This window comes from Megalobrama amblycephala, linkage group LG1, assembly GCF_018812025.1.
Source record: "Megalobrama amblycephala isolate DHTTF-2021 linkage group LG1, ASM1881202v1, whole genome shotgun sequence".
NCBI lineage: Eukaryota > Metazoa > Chordata > Actinopteri > Cypriniformes > Xenocyprididae > Megalobrama > Megalobrama amblycephala.
The window spans coordinates 72,256,602-72,282,645 of NC_063044.1; the positions used below are offsets into that span (position 1 = coordinate 72,256,602).

The 26,044-nt window shown below is 37.2% G+C and overlaps 2 protein-coding genes across 4 annotated transcripts in view; one reads left to right on the forward strand and one right to left on the reverse strand.

The window, feature by feature from the left end:
- The window catches only part of LOC125246416 (zinc finger protein 271-like), a 122,034-nt gene that overhangs the window by 17,395 nt on the left and 78,595 nt on the right, over window positions 1-26,044 (forward strand). The gene's annotated exons all lie outside the window — the stretch shown is intronic.
- On the reverse strand, window positions 1,386-12,003 carry LOC125247674 (BEN domain-containing protein 5-like). Of its 2 annotated transcripts, none has more exons than XM_048159115.1 (6): window positions 11,676-12,003; window positions 11,429-11,521; window positions 11,180-11,283; window positions 8,668-8,878; window positions 8,275-8,400; window positions 1,386-1,502 (listed from the first exon to the last, which is right to left on the reverse strand). In XM_048159115.1, exons 1-6 carry the CDS (start codon window positions 11,938-11,940, stop codon window positions 1,474-1,476), a joined length of 828 nt encoding a protein of 275 aa, XP_048015072.1. In that variant the 5' UTR covers window positions 11,941-12,003; the 3' UTR covers window positions 1,386-1,473. The 2 variants fall into 2 exon arrangements, with proteins under 2 accessions (XP_048015072.1, XP_048015077.1); XM_048159120.1 differs by lacking the exon at window positions 1,386-1,502 and adding an exon at window positions 7,122-7,162.

Genomic DNA, 26,044 nt, shown 5'->3' on the forward strand with positions numbered 1-26,044 from the left:
TATATGCATATACTGACCAGCGTGGTAAACGAATGTGAAATGGAGCGCCATTTTGTCCCATTTTCAGGACATTCTAAAACGCTTAATGTGGCGTAATGTAAGTAAACATCATGCTAATAGCCCAGAATTTGAACGCAACGCGTTTAATTTCACGTTAAACGTTTTCCTCCCATAAAAACTATATGTAACAGTTACAGCAAAGCAGATATGAGCCTAGAATATGAACAGAACCCATATTATTACACGTTAAGTCACTGTCCATTAAGTGTTTTCTTTATGGGAGGAAAATGCTTGTGTTAAATGTGTTGCGTTCATATTCTGGGCTCATCTGCTTTTCTGTAGTAAACACCAAACTAATAAAGCATTAGCATTAGTAAATTAAGCCACGTTAAGCTTTTTCACATTAAGCATGTTATAATGTCCCTGCTGAAAAAAACAATAGAAACCATTACAGAAATCCTAATGGTTTCCAATACAAAACCATTACAAACCATCAGCCATTAACCATTAAAACCATTACCAAATGGTTTCCATTACGTAGTGTGTTTTGGGCACATTCCATTAGGATTTATTGGTTTGTATTGGTTTCCATTACAGTTTTTGTATTGGTTCTAATGGTTCCATTACAAATTTGTATTGGTCTTTATTTGCAAATATTTAATGGTTTCCATTACATTTTTTGTATTGGTTCTAATGGTTCCATTACAAATTTGTATTGGTCTTTATTTGCAAATATTTAATGATTTCCATTACAGTTTTTGTATTGGTTCTAATGGTTCCATTACAAATTTGTATTGGTCTTTATTTGCAAATATTTAATGATTTCCATTACAGTTTTTGTATTGGTTCTAATGGTTCCATTACAAATTTGTATTGGTCTTTATTTGCAAATATTTAATGGTTTCCATTACAGTTTTTGTATTGGTTCTAATGGTTCCATTACAAATTTGTATTGGTCTTTATTTGCAAATATTTAATGATTTCCATTACAGTTTTTGTATTGGTTCTAATGGTTCCATTACAAATTTGTATTGGTCTTTATTTGCAAATATTTAATGATTTCCATTGCAGTTTTTGTATTGGTTCTAATGGTTCCATTACAAATTGTATTGGTCTTTATTTGCTTTTAATTAGGCCATTAATTAATTAAATACTTTCAGTTATTACTACACTTATACACTGGTTTTGTCCTTGTTGCTTAAAAAAAAACTTCAAATCTATAATTTTAATTTGTATAAATTGCACACCAACTTTTCAAAAGCTAACAGCTCAGGTTGTGTTTTGCAAAGAATTAAGAACATGCACCTGTAATCTAAATTAAATTTAGGATTAAGACCAGTGTATTTACTTAACTAAGCTGGGAATAAATATCTGACACAAAAAAATAACAATGACCTTTTTATTAATTAATGTATACAAGAACTACAAGAATAAGATAAACAATAAACGAAAAGAACTATGATGTTTGTAGCATCACTGTATCCACTGTGGCTGGGTTAGACCTGCAAAAAAGGAGAATTCATTAGGACAATGTACCTCTTAAACCACATTATCAGTATATGAGATCATCCAAACATTGTATATTTATATGGGAGTCTCAAAGAAGTTGCAAGAACTTAGTTGTCAACAAAACATCATGCCTTAATTCATTCAACACTTTGGGTGTACTTTGAGCAGATTCAAGATATCTTGACAGCTGTGAACTTTTGTCCATTAGTCATATGTTCATAGCATGACAGTCATCTTTTATTTAACCTTCTCCAGGTATATGTTTTAATTTATGAAACAGATAGTTCTGGTTAGGGGTGCACCAACATTTTCTGTTGAAAATAGCATTTTTGGTTTTTGACTGAAAGAGAAAAAAGGCTGAAAATATAAGCCCAAAATATTAACTTAATTTATATGCTGCCTGCCCCTCCGTTTTTAGTGCTCAGGTTTTAATCTTACTTAGCATTTTTTTGTAGTGAATGCTCCACTTATGTACCATTAATGCTCACTGGAAAAGCAAAATCTACCCAAATAGTGTGCTGGCACAGGGGAATTTTCCCTTATGGAAAGAAAATATATTTCCCTATAAATGAATGATCAGTATACATGATTTAAATTAAAGGGGTGATGAACTGAGGTCATCATACTTTAATAATATCCTTTAAGTTTTAGAGCTGAAAACTTCCTTGTTAGTCCAATAAAAGCTTTAATTGACACCAGACCCAGAAAACAACAGGATTTTCAGCTATTGTTTTGTCAGGTGTTGTGAATTAATTTAGAGTAATAATAGCAATTACAGAATGTTTTATTAATTGTCACTGATAATAACAGATAAAGTTTAAATTGTCATATATTGGGTTGTTCAGCTTTAAAGGGTTAGTTCACCCAAAAATGAAAATTTTGTCATTTATTATTTACCCTCATGCCGTTCCACACCCGTAAGACCTTCATTAATCTTCGGAACACAAATTAAGATATTTTAGTTCAAATCCGATGGCCCCGTGAGGCCTTCATAGGGAACAATGACATTTCCTCTGTCAAGATCCATTAATGTACTAAAAACATATTTAAATCAGTTCATGTGAGTACAGTGGTTCAATATTAATATTATAAAGCCACGAGAATATTTTTGGTGCGGCAAAAAAACAAAATAACGACTTATTTGGTGATGGCCGATTTCAAAACACTGCTTCAGGAAGCATCAGAGCATTGTGAATCAGCGTGTCGAATCTGCAGTTCGGAGCACCAAAGTCACGTGATTTCAGCCGTTTGGCGGGTTTGAACCGCGATCCGATTCATGATTCGATACACTGATTCATTGTCCTCCGATGCTTGTTTTGTAATCGGCCATCACTAAATAAGTCGTTATTTTGTTTTTTTGGCATCGCTTTATAATATTAATATTGAACCACTGTACTCACATGAACTGATTTAGATGTGTTTTTAGTACATTAATGGATCTTGACAGAGGAAATGTCATTGTTCCCTATGCAGGCCTCACGGGGCCATCGGATTTGAACTAAAATATCTTAATTTGTGTTCAGAAGATTAATGAAGGTCTTACGGGTGTGAAACGGCATGAGGGTGAGTAATAAATGACAGAATTTTCATTTTTGGGTGAACTAACCCTTTAAGAAAAGTCTATCCATAATGCATAATGAGCAAGTGAGAGCGCGCAGAAAAAGAACATGTGACTGACAAACAGTTAAGCTACCCAAGTTAATAATCAGCAAGTTCAGCAGTGAAATTAGCTTGTGGCAAGACTTTTGGAATCAGTTTGAAACCGCTATTCACAAAAATGGCACGTTGAGCAAAACAGAAGTTCGGAGCAAGCAAAAATCGGAAATCAATTCTTCTTCGCGGCTCAGAATGCAAACACAGGAAGTTGTGCTGTGTTGCCACAAGCAACCACTGTTTAGAGCAGCGGAGAAGTGAAAACGCAGTATGTCTGCTGTTTGGCAGTATTTCAGACCAGTAAAACGGCGACATGTCTCATATGCAATGCTGCAATTTCAAGTGGCACAAGTATTGGCAACTTTAACACAAATAACTTAATAAAGCATTTGAAGACGCGTCACCCCGCGCAACACGATGGTTACATAAAGGCTAATGCTGCGTTCACACCAGACGTGAATGAAGCGATAAGCGCGTGTGATTTACATGTTAAGTCAATGCAAAGACGCGAATTGACTCCCTGCGGCGCGATTCGCGTGAATGACGCGGTGCGAATTGAGCGATTCGGGCGTTTGACGCGCTTAAGATGGAGAAGGATGAGGCGTGCCAGCTTCATTCAAACAAAGAGAAAAGTTTTCAAAAGACAAAGATAACCGACAAAATTGTCGGGTTTATTGTTCTGGATGACCAGCTGCTGTCAGTCGTCGAAAACGTGAGATTTTTATTTAACAAAATTGTTTCTGGACTTCAAGTTTTAAAGAGATTATTTTCTTATATAGCCTAATTATATTCCTAGATTTATTTGTTGCACTGTTTTTATAGTTATATTGTAAAACTAATATACCTTTTTCAGTTTACAGTGTTAGATTTGTGACTGCATTTGAAGTTCTTTTTCACTTAAAATAAATAAATAATATAACTGACAAATGTATGTCAGATAATAAAAATACTCTAGTTCACTGTATGTTTTTGTTCTTGTTTTATTAAGGGATAAGTCTGAAGCACACCATAAATAATTCTATCAATTCATACAGGGCTAGTAGTATATATATATATATAGGCTACAGATACACACCCAGGTATCGGATCGGTACTCGGTATCGGCCGATACCCTGAGCTCAGGTATCGGCATCGGTATCGGGAATGGAAAAGGGGTATCGGAACATCTCTAGTCAAAGCTAACACAAACCATTTAAAAGACCAGACACATCAATTGAAATGAAGCATAAAAAGCATCACATGCCGTCAGCTGCAGTACTGCAAACCACCAGTCAAAGAACACCGAACTGCCTTTTCTGTGACAGTGCAGCACACAAAACAGAACTGTGTCCAGAAATTGACATTGCTGCACGGAAAGAAAAATGAATGAAAATGGGACAATGCTTTGTTTGTCTTGGGCCAAAGCACATTGGTGTGGACTATTATTGGAGTATAGTATCAGGCCAAGTAGAAAGAATCACAGATGCACTTGTGGCCATTGAAAGCATTTTTGGATGGTCAGTGCAGGGCCCAGTCACAATGTCCAGTGTTTCTGATGCAGCATGCTTGCACGTACAAATTAACGAAGACACACTGGTCTCAGAACGTCTGAAGGCCTTCTGGGAAATCGAGTCCCTTGGTATCAACATGAAGCAGACAGACAGTCCTGAAGAGGAGGAGGCTCTTCACCTGTTTGAAAAGACAACTCAGTACAAAGACGGTCGATATGAAGTGGAGCTGCCATGGCGACCTGACAAACCAGAACTCCCAGATAACTAAAGAATTGCAAAGAAAAGATTTGAAGGACTTTGAAGAAAGTTGCAGTCAGATGTAGTGCTGTATCACAGATACAATGAAGTTGTGAATGATTACCTTGAGCAGGGCATCGTCGAAGACGTGGTGGAGGGCAGGTCGTCTCCAAATGCTGTAAAGTACTACATGCCTCATCATGCTGTTCTGTGGGAAGACAAGGTAACCACAAAGCTCAGAGTATTGTTTGATGCCTCATCACATGACATTGGCTCTCCTTCACTAAATGACTGAATCCAGATTTGCTCAGCATACTGATAAAATTCAGACTGGCAAGGATGGTGTTCAGAACTTCCACAGATCCACCACATCATCATTCCTCGCTGGTATGGAATAAAATCTGTGCACAGACACGATGCACAACAACTCCACGTGTTCTGTGATGCAAGCGAGAAAGCTTACAGTACTGTTGCCTACCTGCTGCGAGTAGCTGATGATGGAACAAAGACCACATGCCTTGTTGCTTCAAAGTCCAGGGTAGCCCCCCTGAAGAAGATATCACTGCCTTGTCTTGAACTCATGGGAGCAGTGATTGGAGCAAGACTAGGAACCAGCCTGTTAAAGCCTTTGAATATGGAGCTCCATCAAGTTCACATGTGGACAGATTCGATGATCGTGCTGCAGTGGATTCGCAGTCCAGCTCACAAATGGAAATAGTTTGTGTCAAACAGAGTATCTGAAATCCAGTGTCTAACCAACCCTGCAATGTGGTCTCACTGTAAAGGCAAGTTCAATCCAGCTGACCTCCCCACCAGAAGTCAGACTGCAGCTAAACTGAAGGAAAGTGAACTGTGGTGGAAAAGACCTTCATTTCTGACTACACCGAATCTGTTGGAAGAGAGCGATGAAGAACAAAGTAATGAAGATGTCACTAATGAGCAAAAGCAAGATCAGCAAATCACCGTTCAACTCAGTAGCAGCAGTGACCAAGAGCAAATGGAAACTTTGCTTGATTTAATGAAGTACAGCAAACTGAACACAGTATTGCAAGTCACTGCTTGGATCAAACGGTTTGTGCACAATGCAAGTTCAAGATCCAAGAGATGCGGGGAGTTGACTGTCAATGATATGTTTGAGACTGAGAAGTACTGGATAAAAGTGACTCCAGATAGCAGCTTTAGCCATGAAATCAATTTGCTGAAAGCTGGTAAAACCCTGAACTCTGATTCAAAAATCAGAGACCTAAAACCATTCCTTGACGAAGATGAATTGCTCTGTGTTGGAGGCAGACTGCAACAGTCAGACTTTAGTTACAAAGAGAAACATCCATGGATTCTTCCCAGCAAATATAGATATTGTGAGCTGCTGGTTCAGCACAACCATGAATTTATCATGCATTCCGGTCTGAGAGACATGCTAGTACAAATTAGAAGTAGACACTGGATTTTGTGAGGCAGACAAATTGTGAAGAGTATTCTGTCCAAATGTTCTGTGTGCAAAAGATTCAAGGCAAAGCCCGCACAGCAGGACACTGCTCCATTACCACGAGACAGATTAACAGAAAGCCCTCCATTTGTAGTAACTGGTGTAGACTTTGCAGGTCCACTGTATGTGAAGAATGATCGTGTGCAATGCAAGGCTTATGTTGCTCTGTTCACATGTGCCGTCACTAGAGCAGTGCATTTGGAGCTGGTTTCAAGTCAGTCAACTGAAAGTTTCTTGTTAGCACTCAAGCGATTTGTTTCCAGAAGAGGACTGTGCAGAGTCATTTATTCAGACAATGCCAAAACCTTTAAAAGAGCAAATCAAGACCTTAGCGAGCTGTGGCAAGCCATCAAAGATCCACAACTGCTGGAATACTTCTCAGGGAAGGGCATCACCTGGCGTTTCATTGTGGAACGAGCAGCCTGGTGGGGTGGATTTTGGGAGAGGCTTGTAAGGTCTGTGAAAATGTGCCTGAGGAAGGTGCTAGGAAGAGCATCACTCACAGTTGAAGAAATGTCTACACTCCTCTCAGAGGTACACACTGAATTCTAGACCCCTTACCTTTGTCCACAATGAGATCGATGAGCCACAACCACTAACGTCTGCACACTTCTTGGTTGATGAGCGACTTACTTCACTGCCCCAAAACAATTTTCAGCAGACCACGATCATCCCTCTGTCAGTAAAGAAGACATGACAAAACGGTGTAGATACAGGAACCGACTCATGACTATCTCTGGAATCACTGGAGAAAGGACTATCTACTGGACCTGAAATCTGTGCATTCCTGCAACACACAAAAACCTACTGAGTTAAAGATAGGTGACATAGTTCTCATCGGAGATGCCAACATGCCAAGACAAAGCAGGAAGTTAGGAAGAAGTGAAAAGCTGTTTCAAGGCAGAGATGAAAAAGTTAGATCCTGTGCTGTTCGTACATCCACAAGGACTGTGTTAAAGAGATGCATTCAACTGCTTTATGCATTAGAGATTTAAGTTGATGAACAGTTGTTCATGGGGGGGAGGATGTTGTGAATTAATTTAGAATAATAATTGCAATTACAGAATGTTTTATTAATTGTCATTGATAATAACAGATAAAGTTTAAATTGTTATATATTGGGTTGTTCAGCTTTAAGAAAAGTCTACCCATAATGCATAATGAGCAAGTGAGAGTGCGCAGAAAAAAAACATGTGACTGATTCAATGTGTGTGTGCTGCATATGTGTTATCCAGTTCAAAGAAACTTCAGTAAACAGTTTGTTTATTTCATTTCAAGTCGTCAGTGGTCATTATTGCTTACTAAGAAGAAAAGACACAACATCAGGGTTTCACAACCATATGTGGAGAACCGTACGGTTGGATTTTTTTTTTACCGAGAACCATTGCACCCCTAAATCACACCCAGAGGTAATTCAGGAAAAAATTCTCCCAATGCGCCACTTGAAACAAGGATTTGATTCCTTCCAAACTTTTACCATCATACCAGTTGATTTGGATGAGTATGTGGGAGGAAGGAGAGCAGAGACAGTGCTTAGTTTAAGACCGAGAATGTGCATGCACGAGGGAGAAGCTCTCTGCTCATGTAACATACACCCTATCACAAGCGCAGCAGTCATCCGCATCACTCATAAATCACAATAACTGATAAAGCTTTAGTGGGACAAAAATTTGTTCGGCCGCCAAATTTTTTTTGAATTTTGGAAAAACCCTACAATCATAATCAAGGACAGGAATTATCCATTTTATAACATTACATAAGCACTCAAGAAGTGTAGGAACTGTGTTAAAGAAAAAATCTGATCAAAAGTTACCCAATGTGATAATGAACAAATAAATGAAAAAGATATTATTAGAGAAATTTGCCATTACATTTAGAAATGGATATGTGAATACTTACCACTGACAGTTTTTATCCGGTTTATGTCACTGATCTTCTCAGCCAGGTATTTTCGTACACTTAGGAGGCGCTTATTTATTTCCTCTGAGGTGTGGCCTCTTTCCTTCAGCCTCTGAGACAGACACTCTGTTTGGAACACACACAGTGCACAGACAAATAAACAAGAAGTGAAATTCAAGAACTGATGGACTAATGTTAGACTGTAAATCTGACCCCTCTGAAGTACAAATCAAGTAGCATATAATGCTTGATAACTAGAGATATAATTAGGAAAGTATTATCAGTAAGCACTGAAGAATATAAACAGATTATTTAATATATTAGTAATGAATAGGATTCATATGAGAATTAAGATTTCAAATGTCACACCCATAACATAATTGACAGTTTTACCTTTGATAGCTGAGACCTTTTCAGGAGTCAGAGGTGGTTTTGCATCAGCAGTTTTTTTAGCGTTGCATTTCATGCCGGTCACACTCCTCTGTTTGAGGACTGTGGTTCCCCATATAACGACAGCCAGGCTCTTACAGAAGTTTGAGTCACCCACAACTCTCCTCACGATGTCCCATTTTTCTGTGGATATCATGACTCCATGTCCTAGATCCTAAAAAACAAAAATGCAGATTACTATGCAGAATAAGACAATTCGGTAACACTTTATAACTCATGCTATGAATCATTAGTTAAGCTTTAGTAAATAGTCAATTCATCATTTATAAAGCATTAATAGACATTACTAATAGGGGTGGTGAAAAAAATCGATTATTGATTAATCGCGAGTATGTTATGGACGAGTATGAATCGATTATTACATTTTCAAAAATCGATTTTTTATTTATTTATTTATTTTAAATTTGCATTATTTTATTTTGTAAAAAATGTTATACCGGGAGTTGAACGTCACGAACGCGCCCAGTTCCAGTTAGCAAGCCCGTGCAACGGCAGCCAGAGCAGGTGTGTAAAATGGAAGAAACAGGAACGAGCAACCAACCAACCGATCCACACAGCTCCATCTGAGCTCAAAGCAAGCGTGTGGATTCATTTTGGTTTTCATGGCAGGAGCTCTAAACATGTTGATAAAACCAACACGATCACACGAGAATGCGTATCAATAGTACGAGTTTGTAATCTCGTAGAATATATACGCCAAAATGAGTTTTGGCGTGCTTATGGTACGCAGATTTTTCGCGTGCATATGATACGCACTTTATGGCGTGTATATGATACGCTCTTGGGTAGGATGGGGGTGGGGGGTTCGTACGTATAATACGCCATAAATTGCGTATCATATGCACGCGAAAAACTGCGTACCATAAGCACGCCAAAACTCATTTTGGTGTATATATTCCACGAGATTACAAACTCGTACTATTTATACGCATTTTCGTGTGATCGGGCTCGATTAAACGCATGCCATCTGTCGACATTGCCACACTAAACTGAAGTACTGCGGCAATACGAGCAACTTGAGGGCCCACATTTCCCGCTTTCATCCAGAGGAGGCAGGGTGGGTTAAAGACGACCGCCTGAAGCCCGTCATCCCACCGAATCAGCGCACTCTCCACGATATGACAAAATTGTCAGCACAACGGAGCACACTCACGCCACAATATGTGGACCAGCTGGTCTTCCTCCATAAGAATCTGGTCATTCCAGAGCTATGTATGTTTAGTACAACTTGATTGCTCACAAGTTAGTGTGTTGCATTTTGTCACTGTGTTCTACAGTACAGTATATAAGCTGAAGCTACAGTAAGTTGTTCAAAAATGTTCATTTTGTCTTCTCAATGATTAAATTGGACAATTTTCTTCTAGAAAGACAAGGTGTTCAGGTGGAGAAAAAACTTTTTCTTTACCTTGACATGTTTTGACTGCAACCTGCAGTCTTCCTCCACCTGAACACGTTGTCTTTCTAGAAGAAAATTGTCCAATTTCTACAGTATGTTGGTTCTGATCTACTTCCTAAAGGAAATAAGCCTTTCATTTATTTGTTATTGTTTAGTTCAACTTGATGAGTCACAACACAATGTGATGTATTAATTTCTGTGTTCTACAGAACATAGCTACATACAAATAATTCTGAAGTTATAACTAGACGACACAGAAAGTGCTTTGAGTTGTTGTTAATAAAAGAGTTAAGTAATTCAGTAGCTGACTTTTTTTTAATACTGCAATCACTTTGTAGTGTATTTTCGTTTACTGTTGTGAAATGGAAAATCAATAATCGCTAATCGAGAATCGTTAATAATCGAAAATCGACTGTAATCGAATCAGGACTTTAATAATCGTAATCGAATCGAATCGGGAAATCAGACAGATTAACCACCTCTAATTACTAAGCAGTTTATAAATACAGCTATAAACACTTTATTCTTGATTTATAACCATATCTATAATGTTTAATAATTATATTTTTATACATTATTAATGACCAATTTATCATTTCTAAATTAAGTATTACATTATTTACAAGCCAGTTATTTAAGTTATCAGTGGTTCATAAGATCATTTATAAAGTGTAAGTAAATGATTAATAAAATATTTAAATGTACAAATTATTTAGAAAGTAATAGTTATTTAGTGTGTTAATAAATAAATCCTGCAGGTTTCATTAAATCTAATTTAATGCTATTTAATGCCTTTTTAATGCCAATTTTTAAATTTTTTAATGCCTTATATATGTCACTAAATGTCGATAGATGACGACATATGGCAATTAGAAAATTCATCATGTCATTGTTGTATTCGCATGGCCAAGTGTCAGACCTTTACATTTGTTTGCTTCTTTGCTGCTACCCTTTTGATCACATAATGTATTTTAAAACAGCCAAATTACCAATAAAATTGTTTCATCTATATAGTTTTCTGTTTTTTGTTGTCATTCAATATGAAATGATGACTGAAACCTTGCCATCCTTGCATCTTCCAGTAGTTAGCTCCTCTGCTGGTTCTTCTAGACCATGATGCTCCGTGAGGTGAGTGTGGCTTGAAGAAGAGGTCTTTTGTGTTACTGTAATATAAGATAAAGTAATACTTTTTTTTGTTGCCAAAAAAGAGAAAAATCACAGGTTTTAAGTTACATTTGAAAGTGTTCAATTCTTTCTAAGAATGTTAAAACATGTATGTAAAATTAAGAACATTTAGGAAATGCTTACTTTTGGGTATTATGGCAGTTTGCATATCTGCTGTTTTTTCTGCCCGCTGTAGAAGTGGAGTGTGGACTGCAGAAGAGGTCTCATTGTCTGTTACTGTAATATGATATTAAGCAACACTTTTATTAGTTTTGTCACCCAAAACAAAACAAATCAAAATGCAGGCTACAAGTTGCAATAAAAGTTTCCAATTTTTTTCTAAGAACCATCTATGTTCAAATTAATGGCTAAACAGTCTGAAAACGCTCACTTTTCTTGTTTAGGAAGAGCTCCTCCTGGAGATGTAAGTTTAGTTTCCTTAGTTGCAGCAGTTCTGCCTTCATCTCCCTTTTTTCTTCTTTTAAGCATTTAATTTTTTTCCCATTTTCTTCATTGGCCATCTCCTCCTCTCGCATCCTTTTTTTGAGGTTGTAATATTTGTCTTGCAGTTCCTTGTGCACAGCTATGGGGACATATTCCATGTTTGATTCAAAACTGCTCTGGACAACCTTTTTTTTTTCTTTTAGGATATCCATTAAATTCTTTTTTTTGTGCGTGTTTTGGACTGCTGCCTTCTTTTTTGTCTTGTCATTTGTTTTGTCACACTTAAAAAAAACAAAAAAAACAAAACAGAAAATCAATGTCCAATTCTCACAAAAACCAAATACTCATATTATATACTGATTGTGACTAGGGTTGTAACAATATACCAGTATGACGATGTATCACGGTATGAACACGTACGATTATCATATTATGTACATTTGCTTATTTACAGTATAGTAAAAAAAAATAAATAAAGAATATTCAAATAAATCTATGTGTTCAACAAATTGAGAGAAGTCGATTCATTTATTTGTTGGAAAATGTTTAAATGGCGCTTAAACGAGCATATTGAGTAGGCATACAACTGTTGTCATTGTAAATATTCCTTTCCACGATCCCAGAGAATCAGAGATTATGGGTCAAAGTCAGTGGACAGACGGACACGAACACACTGTATTTTTATATTTATTTCAACACAAACAAAATCAAAACCCTAGGAGCTTGTCAACAGTTTAGTAGTGACTCTGCAAGGCACATTTTAAAAACGCTGGTTTAGTGTATTATGACATTATATTAAAAGATGTGCAGACGAGCCCTGAATATGAATGCAGCGCGTTCTCCACACCGTATGCTTTAACAGATATGTACAGAATTTTGTGTTTGTCACGGTGCATTAAGCGTTTCTTCATTCTTGTTAAGCATTTGAATGTTCAAGTTCTACTAATTCACGAGCGGACTGAGAGTCAGACTCGCAAAAAGTAATGTTAATTGCATTAAACCAAACGATGTAAAAAAACACTTAGCAATGTGATTCTTTTATTGAGTGATAAGCAGTGGGTTTAATCAGTGCCATTACTAAAAGTCGATTTGCCATCCGGCGTCTTCTCGTCATTGTCAGGCCTATAATGTTTTAATGTAAGATGTCATAATTATATATTGCGTAATATGATATGATATATAATTATTATAATATTATTATATTATATTATGTTATTATATTATATTATGTTATTACTATACAATACGATTTGATTTCCAAAATCACACACACACACAGACATATGTGAGTTTATTCTGATGCGTCATTGAGCGTTCGAGTTCAGCTTGCTTGCACTTAATGTAACGTTATATACACCTGGCTAGTCTGAGCCCTTATTTCTGGAAAGCCGTGATACTTCGACCTTGGAAACTTCTGATCATCATTCAAGACATCTAAGTATTGTGTTATAGGTGGTATTTTGTTAATTCAGTGTGTTAACTGTTTGTTGCCTTTTTTTTTTCTTTTCGTGATTTCATCTTCCCATTTACTTCAATTTACTTGTTGCTAGCATATTTTCCCTCGTGCGAAAATGTCTTGCTGTGTAGCATACATGTGTTCTAAGAGGCAAGTCTCTTCTTCCGAGTTAAGCTTTTTCAGGTAAGTACACTTTCTCCATCTGTATAATGCAAGATTATGAATTTTTGAATCACCATAACGTTACTTAAGTAAAAGTACAGTAAGAGTATCTGATTTCAATCATGTTTATTTTCTATAAAATGCTATAAGTAAAATATAGATTATATTTTGTCAATATAGAGGATATATAAAATAGTGTAAATTAAAATTAAATGCACTGGATGTGCTGGTTTTGGCCTCATCAGCAGCCAGCTGCAGTCATGACCATAGGTCACGAACTCAAACACCTGCAATTCAGAAACCAAGCCCAAAAACTAATTGTACTCTAAGTGATATGCCACAACAACAGGTTTATTTTAAATGAATGGCTGTCAATCATATATATTTGTTAATATAGGGAGTGTATGTGCATAATGTGTGTGTTTGTGCATGCACATGTCTGTACGTGCATATTCATATGGGTGTGTGTGTCATATCTCATACACAAAATAAATATATTTGAAATATATTTTTGGAATATATGCAAATATTTGAAATTGGCCCAATAAATATATTTAAGTTAAATATATGTAAATATGTTTACATATATTTTCATATATGTTTTAACTTTTGCAAATTGTTTCATTTGAAATATATTTTGAAATGTAAAAAGTTAACATTTTCACAAACAAACACATTTTCAGTTTATTTTTTTAGATAGACCACTTCAGCCGTGGATGTGGGCATGGGAGAGCAGTGCTGTACCACTTCCCCCACCCACATTTTTCCTACTGGTCGGGATTGAACAGGCAACCCTTCGGTTACAAGCCCAAAAGCCCTAACCAGTAGGCCACGGCCTCCTCTTTACTGACTTTATTGGCCTAAAATGACAATTTTATGTAATAACACACAGAATGCAGAGTTTTTTTTCCCCTATTTTAACAGAATTGAATACAGTTATTTAATAGTGTGTGTATGCAGTGTTAGACACTGAGTTCTATCTATTGTTTAAGTGCACTTCACTGTAGGAGTGTCACTGTTGTACTTGCATCATAAATATTGTGCATATTTTCAATATTTAAATGACTTCAGGAAAGATGTCAATAAAACAACAATAAATCTAATAATTCCACTTAGTGTTAGGTACATGCCACCTAATATGGCCTAATAGTCCTAGGAAAGGAACTATCTGTCATTTTACATTGCAGTAATTTAAATGTAAGTACAGTACAATATATTATAGCTGTGTGTCATAATTCAGTAGTGAAATATAGCCTACTGTTGTGTATAGGGGAAAAGGTAGAGGAATTACTATGATCAAAATACATTTTCTACCCTTCTTTAGCAAGCTAAACATTTTATGACCATATATTTTGTCATATATTTTACATTACATGTTATAAATGTAAATATATTTCACAATATATTTTTGTTATATTTCAGAATATATTTCAAAATGATAAATATAAGTGAACAACAATGCAAATATATTTCAATGTATTTGAAATATATCCCACATATATTTTTGACACTTTAAAATATATTTCAATATATTTCTTTTGTGTATGGGATAGCCTATAGTGCCCAATTGAATGCTTTCTATCAATTTTAATATACCACCACAGCCACATTTTATTGTTTTGGTTGGTTGTGAGTGACAGATCAGCTTTTGCATTGTCATTGCAATTGATTCTAAACTGGGGTGGGGGGTAGTGAGATCATTTTTGGGTAGCATGGCATGCAGATATTTTATGAGAAAAAAAACAAAACAATCCATCACTTCTCATCCTTTTGGTTTAATTTCCATTTAATTCATTGGATGAATTGAATGACATGAAATTCATTAAATGTAAATGATATTAATTTCCATTTAATTCATTTTCTTGAACAATGTGATATGCTTTTTTCTTGTCAGGTTCCCCTTCAATGACAAAGACAGGTTGCAGCAGTGGATACACTATGTCAAGAGAAAGAACTGGAGACCAAAGAAGTATTCTCGCCTCTGCTCCCTTCACACAGGACTGTTTCATCCCTGTTCAGGGACGAAACACCCTTAAAGCAGACGCGGTGCCAACCATCTTCTACCCCCATTGCCAGGCAAAGGTCAAGGTGAGGCACACCAGAGTCAGTAAGAACACAACGGTAAGTAAGACTGACTCTAACACACAAGCTGTTAAATGCAGGAACTTCAGTCATGACCATGATTACATCAGTTGCACTCGCAGTGAACCACTGACAGTCAAGATGAGTGTAGCCAGCTGCAGCCATAGCCATTCTGCAGATCATGGTGAATACACACTGAAAAAATCCCACAGTCCTCTAAAGAGGAAGGTGTCATTTGGTCAAAGTAGCTTGCGTCCTTACAAGAAAAAATTGAAGCTTCAAACGCAGAGAGTCAGAAGACTGAAACAGAAAGTGAAGTCTCTTTCTTCAGTTGTCACTGATCTGAAAGAGAAGCTGCTTATTTCCACCAGCTGTGCTGATATGCTGGAGGCTTCCTTTAGCGGTGTTGCTAAAGAAATTCTTACAAGGGCCAAGTGCAAGACTAAATCTCAAAGAATCTCTGATAATTTGAGATCTTTTGCCATGACTCTCCATTTCTACTCTCCAAAAGCTTATCAGTTTGTTCGTGAAAGCTTTGATTGTGTTCTGCCTCATCCTGAAACAATCAGGTCTTGGTACAGCAGTATTCCTGCAGACCCAGGCTTTACAGAGGCATCATTCGCTGCCCTACAATCCCATGTGGAGGACGGAAGGAAAGATGGTAAGGAGACTGTTTGTGCCCTTATGATGGATGAGATGGCCATTAGAAAGCATGTTGAATATGCTGAAGGGAAATTCCATGGGTATGTTGATGTAGGATGTGGCAAAGATGATGACTCTTTACCAGTAGCCAAGGATGCATTGGTCCTTATGGTTGTAGCTGTTAATGGATCTTGGAAAATCCCTGTGGCTTACTTTCTCCTTGATGGTTAAGCGGACAAGAGAGAGCAAATATTGTCACACAGTGTCTTTACAAGCTGCATGACATTGGAGTGCGCGTTGTTTCCCTGACATGTGATGGACCGTTTTGTCACTTCACCATGATGCAGGCTCTTGGAGCCAATATCACAGTTGGAAACATGAGGCCATTCTTTCCTCACCCTGCAAATCCAAAGCAGGCTGTACATGTGGTTTTTGACGTGTGTCACATGATAAAACTCTTGAGGAATGCTTTTGCTGATGGACGTGTTTTCCAGACAGGCAGTGGCAAAGAGATTAGGTGGAAATACCTAGAAGACCTCAACAAACTTCAGGAGACGGAGGGCTTGAGGCTGGGTAATAAGCTGAAGATGGCACATATTCAGTGGAGGAATCAGAAGATGAAGGTAAATCTTGCCGCTCAAGTTTTCAGCAGCAGTGTTGCAGATGCTCTTGAATTCTGCAACAAGGCGCTCCACTTGCCTCAGTTTCATGGTTCTGAGGAAACCGTTGAATTTCTGAGAACAATCGATTTAGCTTTTGATGTTCTCAACAGCAGGAATCCTCTGGCAAAGGGTTCCAAAGCTCCTTTGAGAAGTTGTAATAAACTTCACATGCTAAGTCTGTTGGAGAGAGCTGAAAATTTCCTTCTGCAGCTCAGAGATAGCTCTGGGAGACATCTTCATGCAGGCCCTAGGAAAACGGGTCACATTGGATTTGTTGCCAGCTCCAGAAGCATTTCCAACATTTTTAAAGAGCTGGTTGAAGCACAGGAGGCCCCTTGTAAGTATCTCCTTACTTACAAACTCAGTCAGGATCATCTTGAGCTGTTCTTTTCTGCAGTTAGGGCACGTGGAGGCTACAACAACAACCCAACTGCCCGACAGTTCAAAGCTGCATACAAACGCCTCCTAGTGAGACATCAAGTGAAAAATGGAACAGGGAACTGTCTCATTAGAGATGGAACCAACATGTTGGCAGTGACAGTTGTTCCAGCTTCTCGTCAATTTGATGTCACAGCAGCACTCCCTCTGGATTCTGACCACGACTACAGCATCTTACCTTATGTCGAGTCAATATCCGAGTTCAAGGACGCCGCTATCAATGTTCCCTCTAATTTTTTTTCTCGCTGAGCAAAACTTTTCTCTGTTGAGCGCACATTTTGGCCACCTGAGCAAAAACATATTTTATATCAGACCTGTACAATGAACGTAAACACAAACACAAAAAAATGGTTTTATCATGCAACTATAACATTTAACTTTAATGTGCTGTTTCTATTTTATTTGACCCTTGATGTAACTTAGTGATTTATTAAATAATATGTTTGAAAACAAGCAGTTCAGTCACTAAATTAAGCACATTTTAGGTTACTTGAGATTTTTTCACATTGCTGTATTAACTGTACCAGTCTTTACCAAGAAATTCTATTAAAAAATAATTTCTGTCCTCCTGCAGGACAGTTCAATTCTTTATAATAATATAATATGAGCAGTTACAATGATGGTTTAGGACAACCATAATGTGTTTTTGTACAGTCAATTATTAGCAACAGACAGTGTTAAAGGTGCTAAAGAAGATGTTTTGTTTTATACATTTTTGCAATATTACTTGAAACTGTCTTTACTAACTGATAAAAGACTATTTATTAGGTGCACTGAAAGTAATAATATTAATATACATCATCTGTGCACGAGGTAGGGCCTTAAAAACATCAGGCAATCGTTTACGCGATCATCGCGTAAACGATTGGCCCTCTGGCTTGTCAATCACTGCCATTACGTTCCTTGTGCGAGATGTGCGCGGCTGCATGCTCCAGTGACTTTCCACACTCCACAGGCGCCGCATGCAATGTTTTTGTCAGGAGACAGGAGTAACAACTGCAGATTATGAGTTACCTGCTGTGAGTCCGACATAATGAATCCACTAACACGACACAGCGAATGCCGGTGGTAAACACTCGTGTTCCAATACTCGTGCATGAGTTTTGGGAGGCGTTCCTTTGAAATGTGTTGTGAAGGAGGGGGGTTGTTCTTACGCATGCGCTCATTTAAAAAACTCAGTAACAGTCTTTGGATTCTCAGTCGACGAAAAAATCCTCTCTATCACCTTTAAACCATCAAAATTACATGTTTATTGCTTATGAATTTCCCAGATTTTATATACCAGGAGGTTTCAAGATGTTTTGTGGCAAGGAGTCCTAAACAATCCCCTTGTGAGATCAATTTTTTATTAGGCTTACATTATAATATAATAAAATATAATATAATATTTAAGTATTTATAATATAATAAAATATAATATAATATTTAAGTATTTAAACTGATATACAGTATTATATCAGTTTAAAGGCTTCCATTTGTTTTAATATAGCCTATTATATAGTGACAACAAACTGAAGCATTTAACCGATCTGATAGCTAAATATTTTTATGAAAAGTGAACGTTAACTCGTTTATAGTTATCTAAACATCCCTGAAACCCACAGCACCACCACACACAAAAATCTATTTAAACCAGGGGTTTCAAACTCAAATTGTCGGGGGGCCGTTTCTGTGATTGACACCTCATAGGAGGGCCATATTATCCTTCAAGCGCAAGAAAGCGCAACATTTCAGAAAATTTACTTTCCTTTGCATTATTTCTCATTTACTTCAAATTTCATTAGGCCTACTAAAATATTTTTATACCTATACTATAAATATCTTATTTACCATACTAAATGTAAACAGCAGTGTCTCTCTCATTGTTACAGAGTGTAATAATTATATAATACTATTACTAATATAATACTATTAATTGAAATAGTCTGGTGCGACTTCTCACATCCAACAAGATATATGGAATAAAAAATCAGTAATTTAGGAACAAAACCAGCAACACTTGTGGCGTGGAGGGGTCAGAAATAAACAAAAAAACTGGAACTATATATCAACTTTATTTTGCCAAAAAAATAAAAATCTCTCATTGTTACATACATTATTAGTTTTTAACATCTAGTGGAAGTATTTTCCCTTACTTCATGTTAGCTTAAATAACATTAAAATCTTGCACTGAACAACACTGTACTGAACAAATACAATCCCTGAATACATTTGTACACTTTGTTTCTTGACAGACACCTGCAGCGCTTGTGCTCACACAGCTGGGCCACATTTGTCCAAGATGCCGTTTAAGCATCGGTAACGTTTAATGGCTGCATCGGACGCGTTTCGGTGGTTTAAATCGGCGCTCATGACTTAAAGTCAAGTGCTTTTACTGTAATTTAGGCAAGCGCGCTCATAATAGAAGCGATTGAGAGCGCGGCTCATGGTTGCATAGCAACGACAGACGCCACTGGAGCGAAAGCGCATTGGAAAGGAGAATGTGGCGCGGCCGCTTATGTGACGCGATATGTGAATGCCCCTTAGAACGGCGACTTTTTCTTTGCATATCAGACAGGTAGCAACTAGAGAATAATAATAATAATAATAATAATTTAGCGGGCCGGATTATGTTTTATTTTTGAGATCAGTTGCGGGCCGGGTAGAGGTGGTGGGCGTGCCGTAAATGGCCCGCGGGCCGGCAGTTTGAGACCACTGAACGTCTTTGCTGCTTACTTGGCGGCAGGGCCGGCGCTACCTATAGGCAGAGCAGGCAGTTGCCTAGGGCCTCGGGCATGGAGGAGGGGCCTCCTGCCTCCACTGCCGTAAGATCCCCCTAGCAAAAGGCTCTTTTTCCATTGGATATAAATGAATTCACAGTGATTCTCACTTGTAATGAAACCAACTATTGTCACCGTATCAAAGTGGGTCTCACCTTCTAAACACATGAAAAAAAGTTACGAAAATGCAACTTTTCTGCAGCTGACTGGCTTTAAGTCATTGAATTATGATTGCGCCGAAATGAACATCCTTCGTGAGGTGCAAAGCAAAACGCCAAAACAGGGACGCAAATAAGTGCAGTTCGTAATGTAGGTGTGCGAGTTGTCGTCATCTCTATTCTAAAAATAAACGTGTTCTGTCGATCGGCGTTATTTCTGGATAGATCATTTGCCGGTTTATGAGTTTAAAAGAGCACGAGCGCCGTCGACGCGTCCAGACTGCGACACTTTAAATTTGTGCGTAATGAATGACATCGCATCGGGAGCAGACTACATACTGAAGTAAAAGCAAAGTTCGTATTCAAAGTCAAAGAGCTAGAATATGCCATTACAGCACTAGAGTACTTTTTTTAATGTTTCAAAAACAGTATCTCAACTGTCTGTATCTTTTAAATTCTGCTGTTTACATTATTTTTCTAACGCAATACTTACTTTTGGTTTTCAAAACATACATATTGTTGTTATGTTTACTGAAAAATCAGGGTACAATTTTATAAAGTAATTAAGTATTTATGCTTAGAATTTTTCTTTTTATCTCTTTCACTTTTACCATATAGTAGTTGATTTGTGTAGCCTACACTCTTCTGTGGTTACATGAACATTTAAAATCCACGGAACCTTTACACATAACACAAAAGGTTATTTACTGTGGGAAAAAATGGTTCCACACTCTAAAAAATGCTGGGTTGAAAATGGACAAAGCCAGCGGTTGGGTTAAATGTTTGCCCAACGTGCTGCTGGGCAGTTTTTTTTTAACCCAACTGTTTAAAAATGACTATATGGCTGGCTTAAAATGAACCAAAAATTAAAAATCAGTCTAATTACTAGAGGCAACAATAATCAAAAGGGGAACATTTATTAATAAGCAACTTAAATGTTGATTGTTTAATTATTATTCATTAAACTTGTTAATACACTCAAAAAAAAAAAAAAAAATGCTGGGTTAAATATGGACAAACCCAGGGATTGGGTTGTTTTCACCCAGCCATTTTTTTCAACCAATTTTGGATTTATTTTTTTAGCCAGCAATATAGTAATATAGTAAAAGGCATGTTTTTGCTCATCCCCAAATAGGGGCAAATTTGTGGGGTATTTTAAGCTGAAACTTGACCAGACCAGTGAGTTATATTGCATCTTGTGAAAGAGGGCATAATATGTGCCCTTTAACCCAACCTGCTGGGTTTGTCCATATTTAACCCAACTTGGGTTGTTTTTAACCCAGCATTTTTTTTAGAGTGTAAATGTTCATTTATTAAACATATTAATACATGTTAATTTTCAGCATACTTTGGGTTTATTTTAAGTAAGCAATACAGTCATTTTTACACAATAGTTGAGTTAAAAAAACATTTAACCCAACCGCTGGTTTAAAACACCCCAATTGCTGGGTTTGTCCCTTTTCAACCTAAATTGGTTTTTTTTTTTTAACTCAGCATTTTTTTAGAGTGCACTACCGTTTACTGGAAGGTTCTTTGGGGAACCAAAAGTGGTTCTTTTATGGTATCACTGTGTAAAAACTCCCTTTTGGAACCTTTATTTTTAAGAGTGTGTAGTGCATATTTGAAGTATTGCATTGCAATACATATGATAATATAGTTTAAATTGGCTCAACAGGAGGGGAAAATCCTGTCCAAAAAATGATTAAGGCATGATGTTCATTTACTTAAGTGATTTTCCTTTTCTTTCATTTTACTGTAGGCCTACAGTTTGTTATCCCAAATAGTGGGTAGGTCTGTTAGGCTACTGTAAATAAATTACTGAAAAAATTACTACCAAAAAAAAAAAAAAAAAAAAAAAAGATAGCATCCTCAACAAACAAGAGATTACCTTAGTTAAAGTTTGATTAATATGGACATATAAAAATAAAACAAATATATATAAATGTGTAGCTATATAATTTTTTTTTAATTTTAATAACAGATGTTTTAATAACAGATGTTAAATAAAAAGGTAAAGAATAAAAGGTAAGGAATAAAGTGCTTTTTATTAGGAGGGGTGTGGACCGGGGGCCTCCAACATAAAGTTTGCCTAGGGCCTCCAAATGTCTAGAACCGGCCCTGAATTCAGGTATATATTCATAAAAGAAATGAAAAATGTGTCATTGCCAATATATGACATGTCAGTTCACATTTCCTATGTGTTTAAAACTAACTTGTTTGAGTTAAATGTGAGTAAGGGTAAAACGGTTGATTGTTGCGATCGTAGTTAATTCACATGTAACTAATACATTTCAGTATGCGCTAATTTATTAATATAAAAATGACTCAGAAAGTGTATATTTGTATATTTGTTCAGACTTAAAGTAGTGTGTATGTGTTATGAGAGTGACGGTGATCATTTTGTACAGTAACGGTTTCATTTTAAAAGATACTAATATAACAGTAAAGACTATAGATGTGTTAATAGTGTATTTTGTGATATTGATAAGTATAAAGTCAAGATGATATGATGTCAATAAAAAGACGCTACAAGCTGCGTTTGAGGAAAGCCACTGATCTTTTCTTGTGTTTACTACTTCTGATAATTCAGGGGTTTTTGTAATCTGTTTAACGTTACGTGTTCCACGCCCGGGACTCGTAACACATACAGTTCTCCAGTAAAGTATTAATGTAATTTATAACTGATTATGTGTCCATCGTTCATCATGGTGTTAGAAGATGGTTTGTGGAAAGGAGAAAGGCCTTTAAAGAAAGTCAAGTTTCATTCGAAAACACTTGAAACAAGAAAGTTTCGCTTACCTTGTTAGAAATGGCAGAAGGCTTCCGAAGACCCAAACCATTAGTATTTGATGGCAACATTTCTTAAGCTTTGTTCATAAAAATAAAAAAATGTAAAGGAATTAAGCTCATTGAAGAGCACCAGGCTCATAGCCTATGGAGGTGAGGAGATACACACAGCAGGCTTTGCTACTTTCACCTGCCACTCATCAGAAAGAGCATATAACCTCTCATTCTACATGGTACAAAAGAAATGTACAACCATTGATAGGTCTACCAGAATGTTTACAAATGAAACTGGTTTTGTTCAATAAAGAAATTCATCACAAAAGATGAAGTTTCAAGCTTTGCAAGCCAAATTTATTCTGAATATCCAGACCTTTTCAAGGACAAGATTAGAAAATTCCAGTAACATATTCAATGAAACTGGAGACCAACAGTTGTAAAACCTGCACACAAAAAATCCCAGCAGCCATGCAGGGTAGGGTTGAAGCAGAATTACAAAGAATGGTCCATATGGGAGTTCTTAGTCTCGGAGTCCAATGAATGGGTATCATTAATGGTGGCAACCCACAAGAAGAATTCAGAGGAGATAAGAATATGCATGACCCAAGAGACCTTAAAGAGTTAGTTCACCCAAAAATGAAAATTCTGTCATTTATTACTCACCCTCATGGCGTTCAACACCTGTAAGACCTTCGTTAATCTTCAGAACACAAATTAAGATATTTTAGTTAAAATCCGATGGCTCCATGAGGCCTACATAGCCAGCAATGACATTTGCTCTCTCAAGATCCATAAAGGTACTAAAAACACATCCAAATCGAAATCGCAGCCTCTTGAGGAGAAATCGAAACAAATGAGTGCAGCACAAAGAAAACATGCTGCTGTAAAAATTCAAAATGTGAGTTTTTTATATTTATAACATGATAGTTACTAACATCACATGACCAAGAGGGCCTCAACAGCTCAAACTGTCAGCAAATTATACATTATATATTATTAATATCCATTATCAATTGCCACTTACATACCAATTACATACTAAATGTAATAGAATCATGCTTGCGTTTTGGTGATTCCCTAGCTATTTTTGTTATTGATGTTTTAATCAGGACAAGTAAAAATCTCTTTCTCTTGCCCCATCAAAATATTAAACATTAATGTCAAGCCCATATAAGCCTATGTGCCGGGGCTCAGCCCCAGATGGCCCGGGCCCAATTTAAACCCTGGGTATAATATAATATTAATAATATAATATAATATAATGTAATATAATATAATAATATATTAATGTAACAGCGTGGCCCGGGCGAGGTTGTTGGCCTCTTGTAAACTCTTCTCGATCCCCCTCAGCACTTCCAGCTTCTCCTTTTCGAGCTTTACCAGCTCTTGACTGCAGTCGCATCGGATAAAAGGACGCTTTCTGGAGCCACTGCTGGATTGCTGGTGCTGGGCAACCTCAGTGGAGGCTGATGAAGGTGCAGACAGCTGTGGTGACGCCGGTGCCTGAGAAGCCCTGCCGCTGCTGGCAGGGGAAGAGGGCGTGGGGGTGGAAGAGGACAAGGATGGTAGTATCAACACCTCTCAGATCTATACCCCCTGAGATACCCTGTGAAGCTGCTTCTCCTGAGTATTGCCAGGGCCTTTTCCTCATTGGGGCTGAATGCAGGCACAGAGCTGGGCCCACCACCTGTTCTTGCCCGATCTCTCCTGGACTGCAGCACCTTGCACTTTGGCTGCACTGGCAAAATCGTGCCACTCCCAACTCTCGCTGTGGGTTGAAACTTGATGCTGCTATTTTCACGGCTATGCTTTCCCATATATCTTTTTTTGTTTTGTTAGTAATGTTGTCCAAAAATGAGAAAAAAGTATATCTTTGTGGTGTGTCACCTCATCTAATAGATTGGCCATTTCGGTTGGAGTAAAGCTGGGGGCTCTCCTCTTTCTCTGCTTTTTCTCTGCCATAATAGCTGTTGAACAGATGTTTTGCATGTTGCGCTTTTATTGAGTAGCTCATCCAATAACAGAAATTAGTGATTTACACCAATAATGTGATGCAGCTGCTGGTCACTCAGGAGTAGAAGACACAATGGCAAATATATTCTGATAACATAAATGACCCTTTCAACGACCAGTGAAGGCATACTGCCAGTGTAGCGGGTCGAGGCACGATGTGTTTGGCCATGAGGTTGCGGGCTCTCACACTCATTTCTTATTAATTATATAACATATCAAGGTTTGGATTTAGTTTGCAATTTGGATTATTTTTTTAGTCCTGATAAATGTAATTTCAACTATTTCTGAAGTGCTTCTTTTATAAAGAACACCGCTTTTTCACATAAAGCAGCCCCTGCATAGAGTGAATTATCGATTCTCGAGCCATCGATATCAAACAATTCAGCACCACCGCCATGGACAGCACCTGGTAACGTCACACTTAAGAAGGTGTACCTTAAGCAACCTCATAAGGTATAGTTTGGGGAACACACCTAGAAACGGTATATCTTCAGTTAAGGTATGCCTTTAGAGCGAGAGGGACAACGTTATTGGGAAATCCAGCCCTGGGTTTTTAACTCAGATGTAGACAAAACACTAACACTAACTATGACCTCTGCTCTCTCAAGCAGCATATTTTTGGTTGTTTATAAATGATTAGGGATGCACCGATGTATCAGCCACCGATAGTTATATGCAGATTTTTGCTCAATTTACAACCATAGGCATATTGGCTGTAGCAGGAGAAAGGCCGATATAAGGAACCAACGGTTTATTAATTAACTGGTTTATTAAGGCACTGAGCTGTATAATGACTGTTGCTAATCCTAACGCTGCTGTCTGCACTTTAATGCTAATCAAATAACAAAAGATTCGTACACTATTCTTGACTAAATAACTCATGTAACTTTCATAAGTGTAGCGGACCCCATCCGAATGATGACCAAAACTTTACTGATTGCGTTTATTTATTGTGTCCGTTTTCACCTCAAACAAATCACCACAAAAGCTAAACATTACAGAGCACAATGAGTGCGCATTAAACTCTCTCTCTCTCCATTACACTATCACAGGGTATCCGCAGGGCATTAAAAAGTCATTAAATGGATTTTCCGAAAATTAAGGCCTTAAATGGCATTAAAAAGCATTAATTTTATTCCTACAGGCATTAAATGTTTTTA

Coding starts and splice junctions, on each gene's coding strand:
- LOC125247674 (XM_048159115.1), bottom strand. CDS start 11,940: ATGGATATCCTAAAAGAAAAAAAAAAGGTTGTCCAGAGCAGTTTTGAA. Junction 11,284..11,428: donor AACTGCCATAATACCCAAAA/GTAAGCATTTCC, acceptor CTTATATTACAG/TAACACAAAAGACCTCTTCT. Junction 1,503..8,274: donor CCGGATAAAAACTGTCAGTG/GTAAGTATTCAC, acceptor CCTTTTTTGCAG/GTCTAACCCAGCCACAGTGG.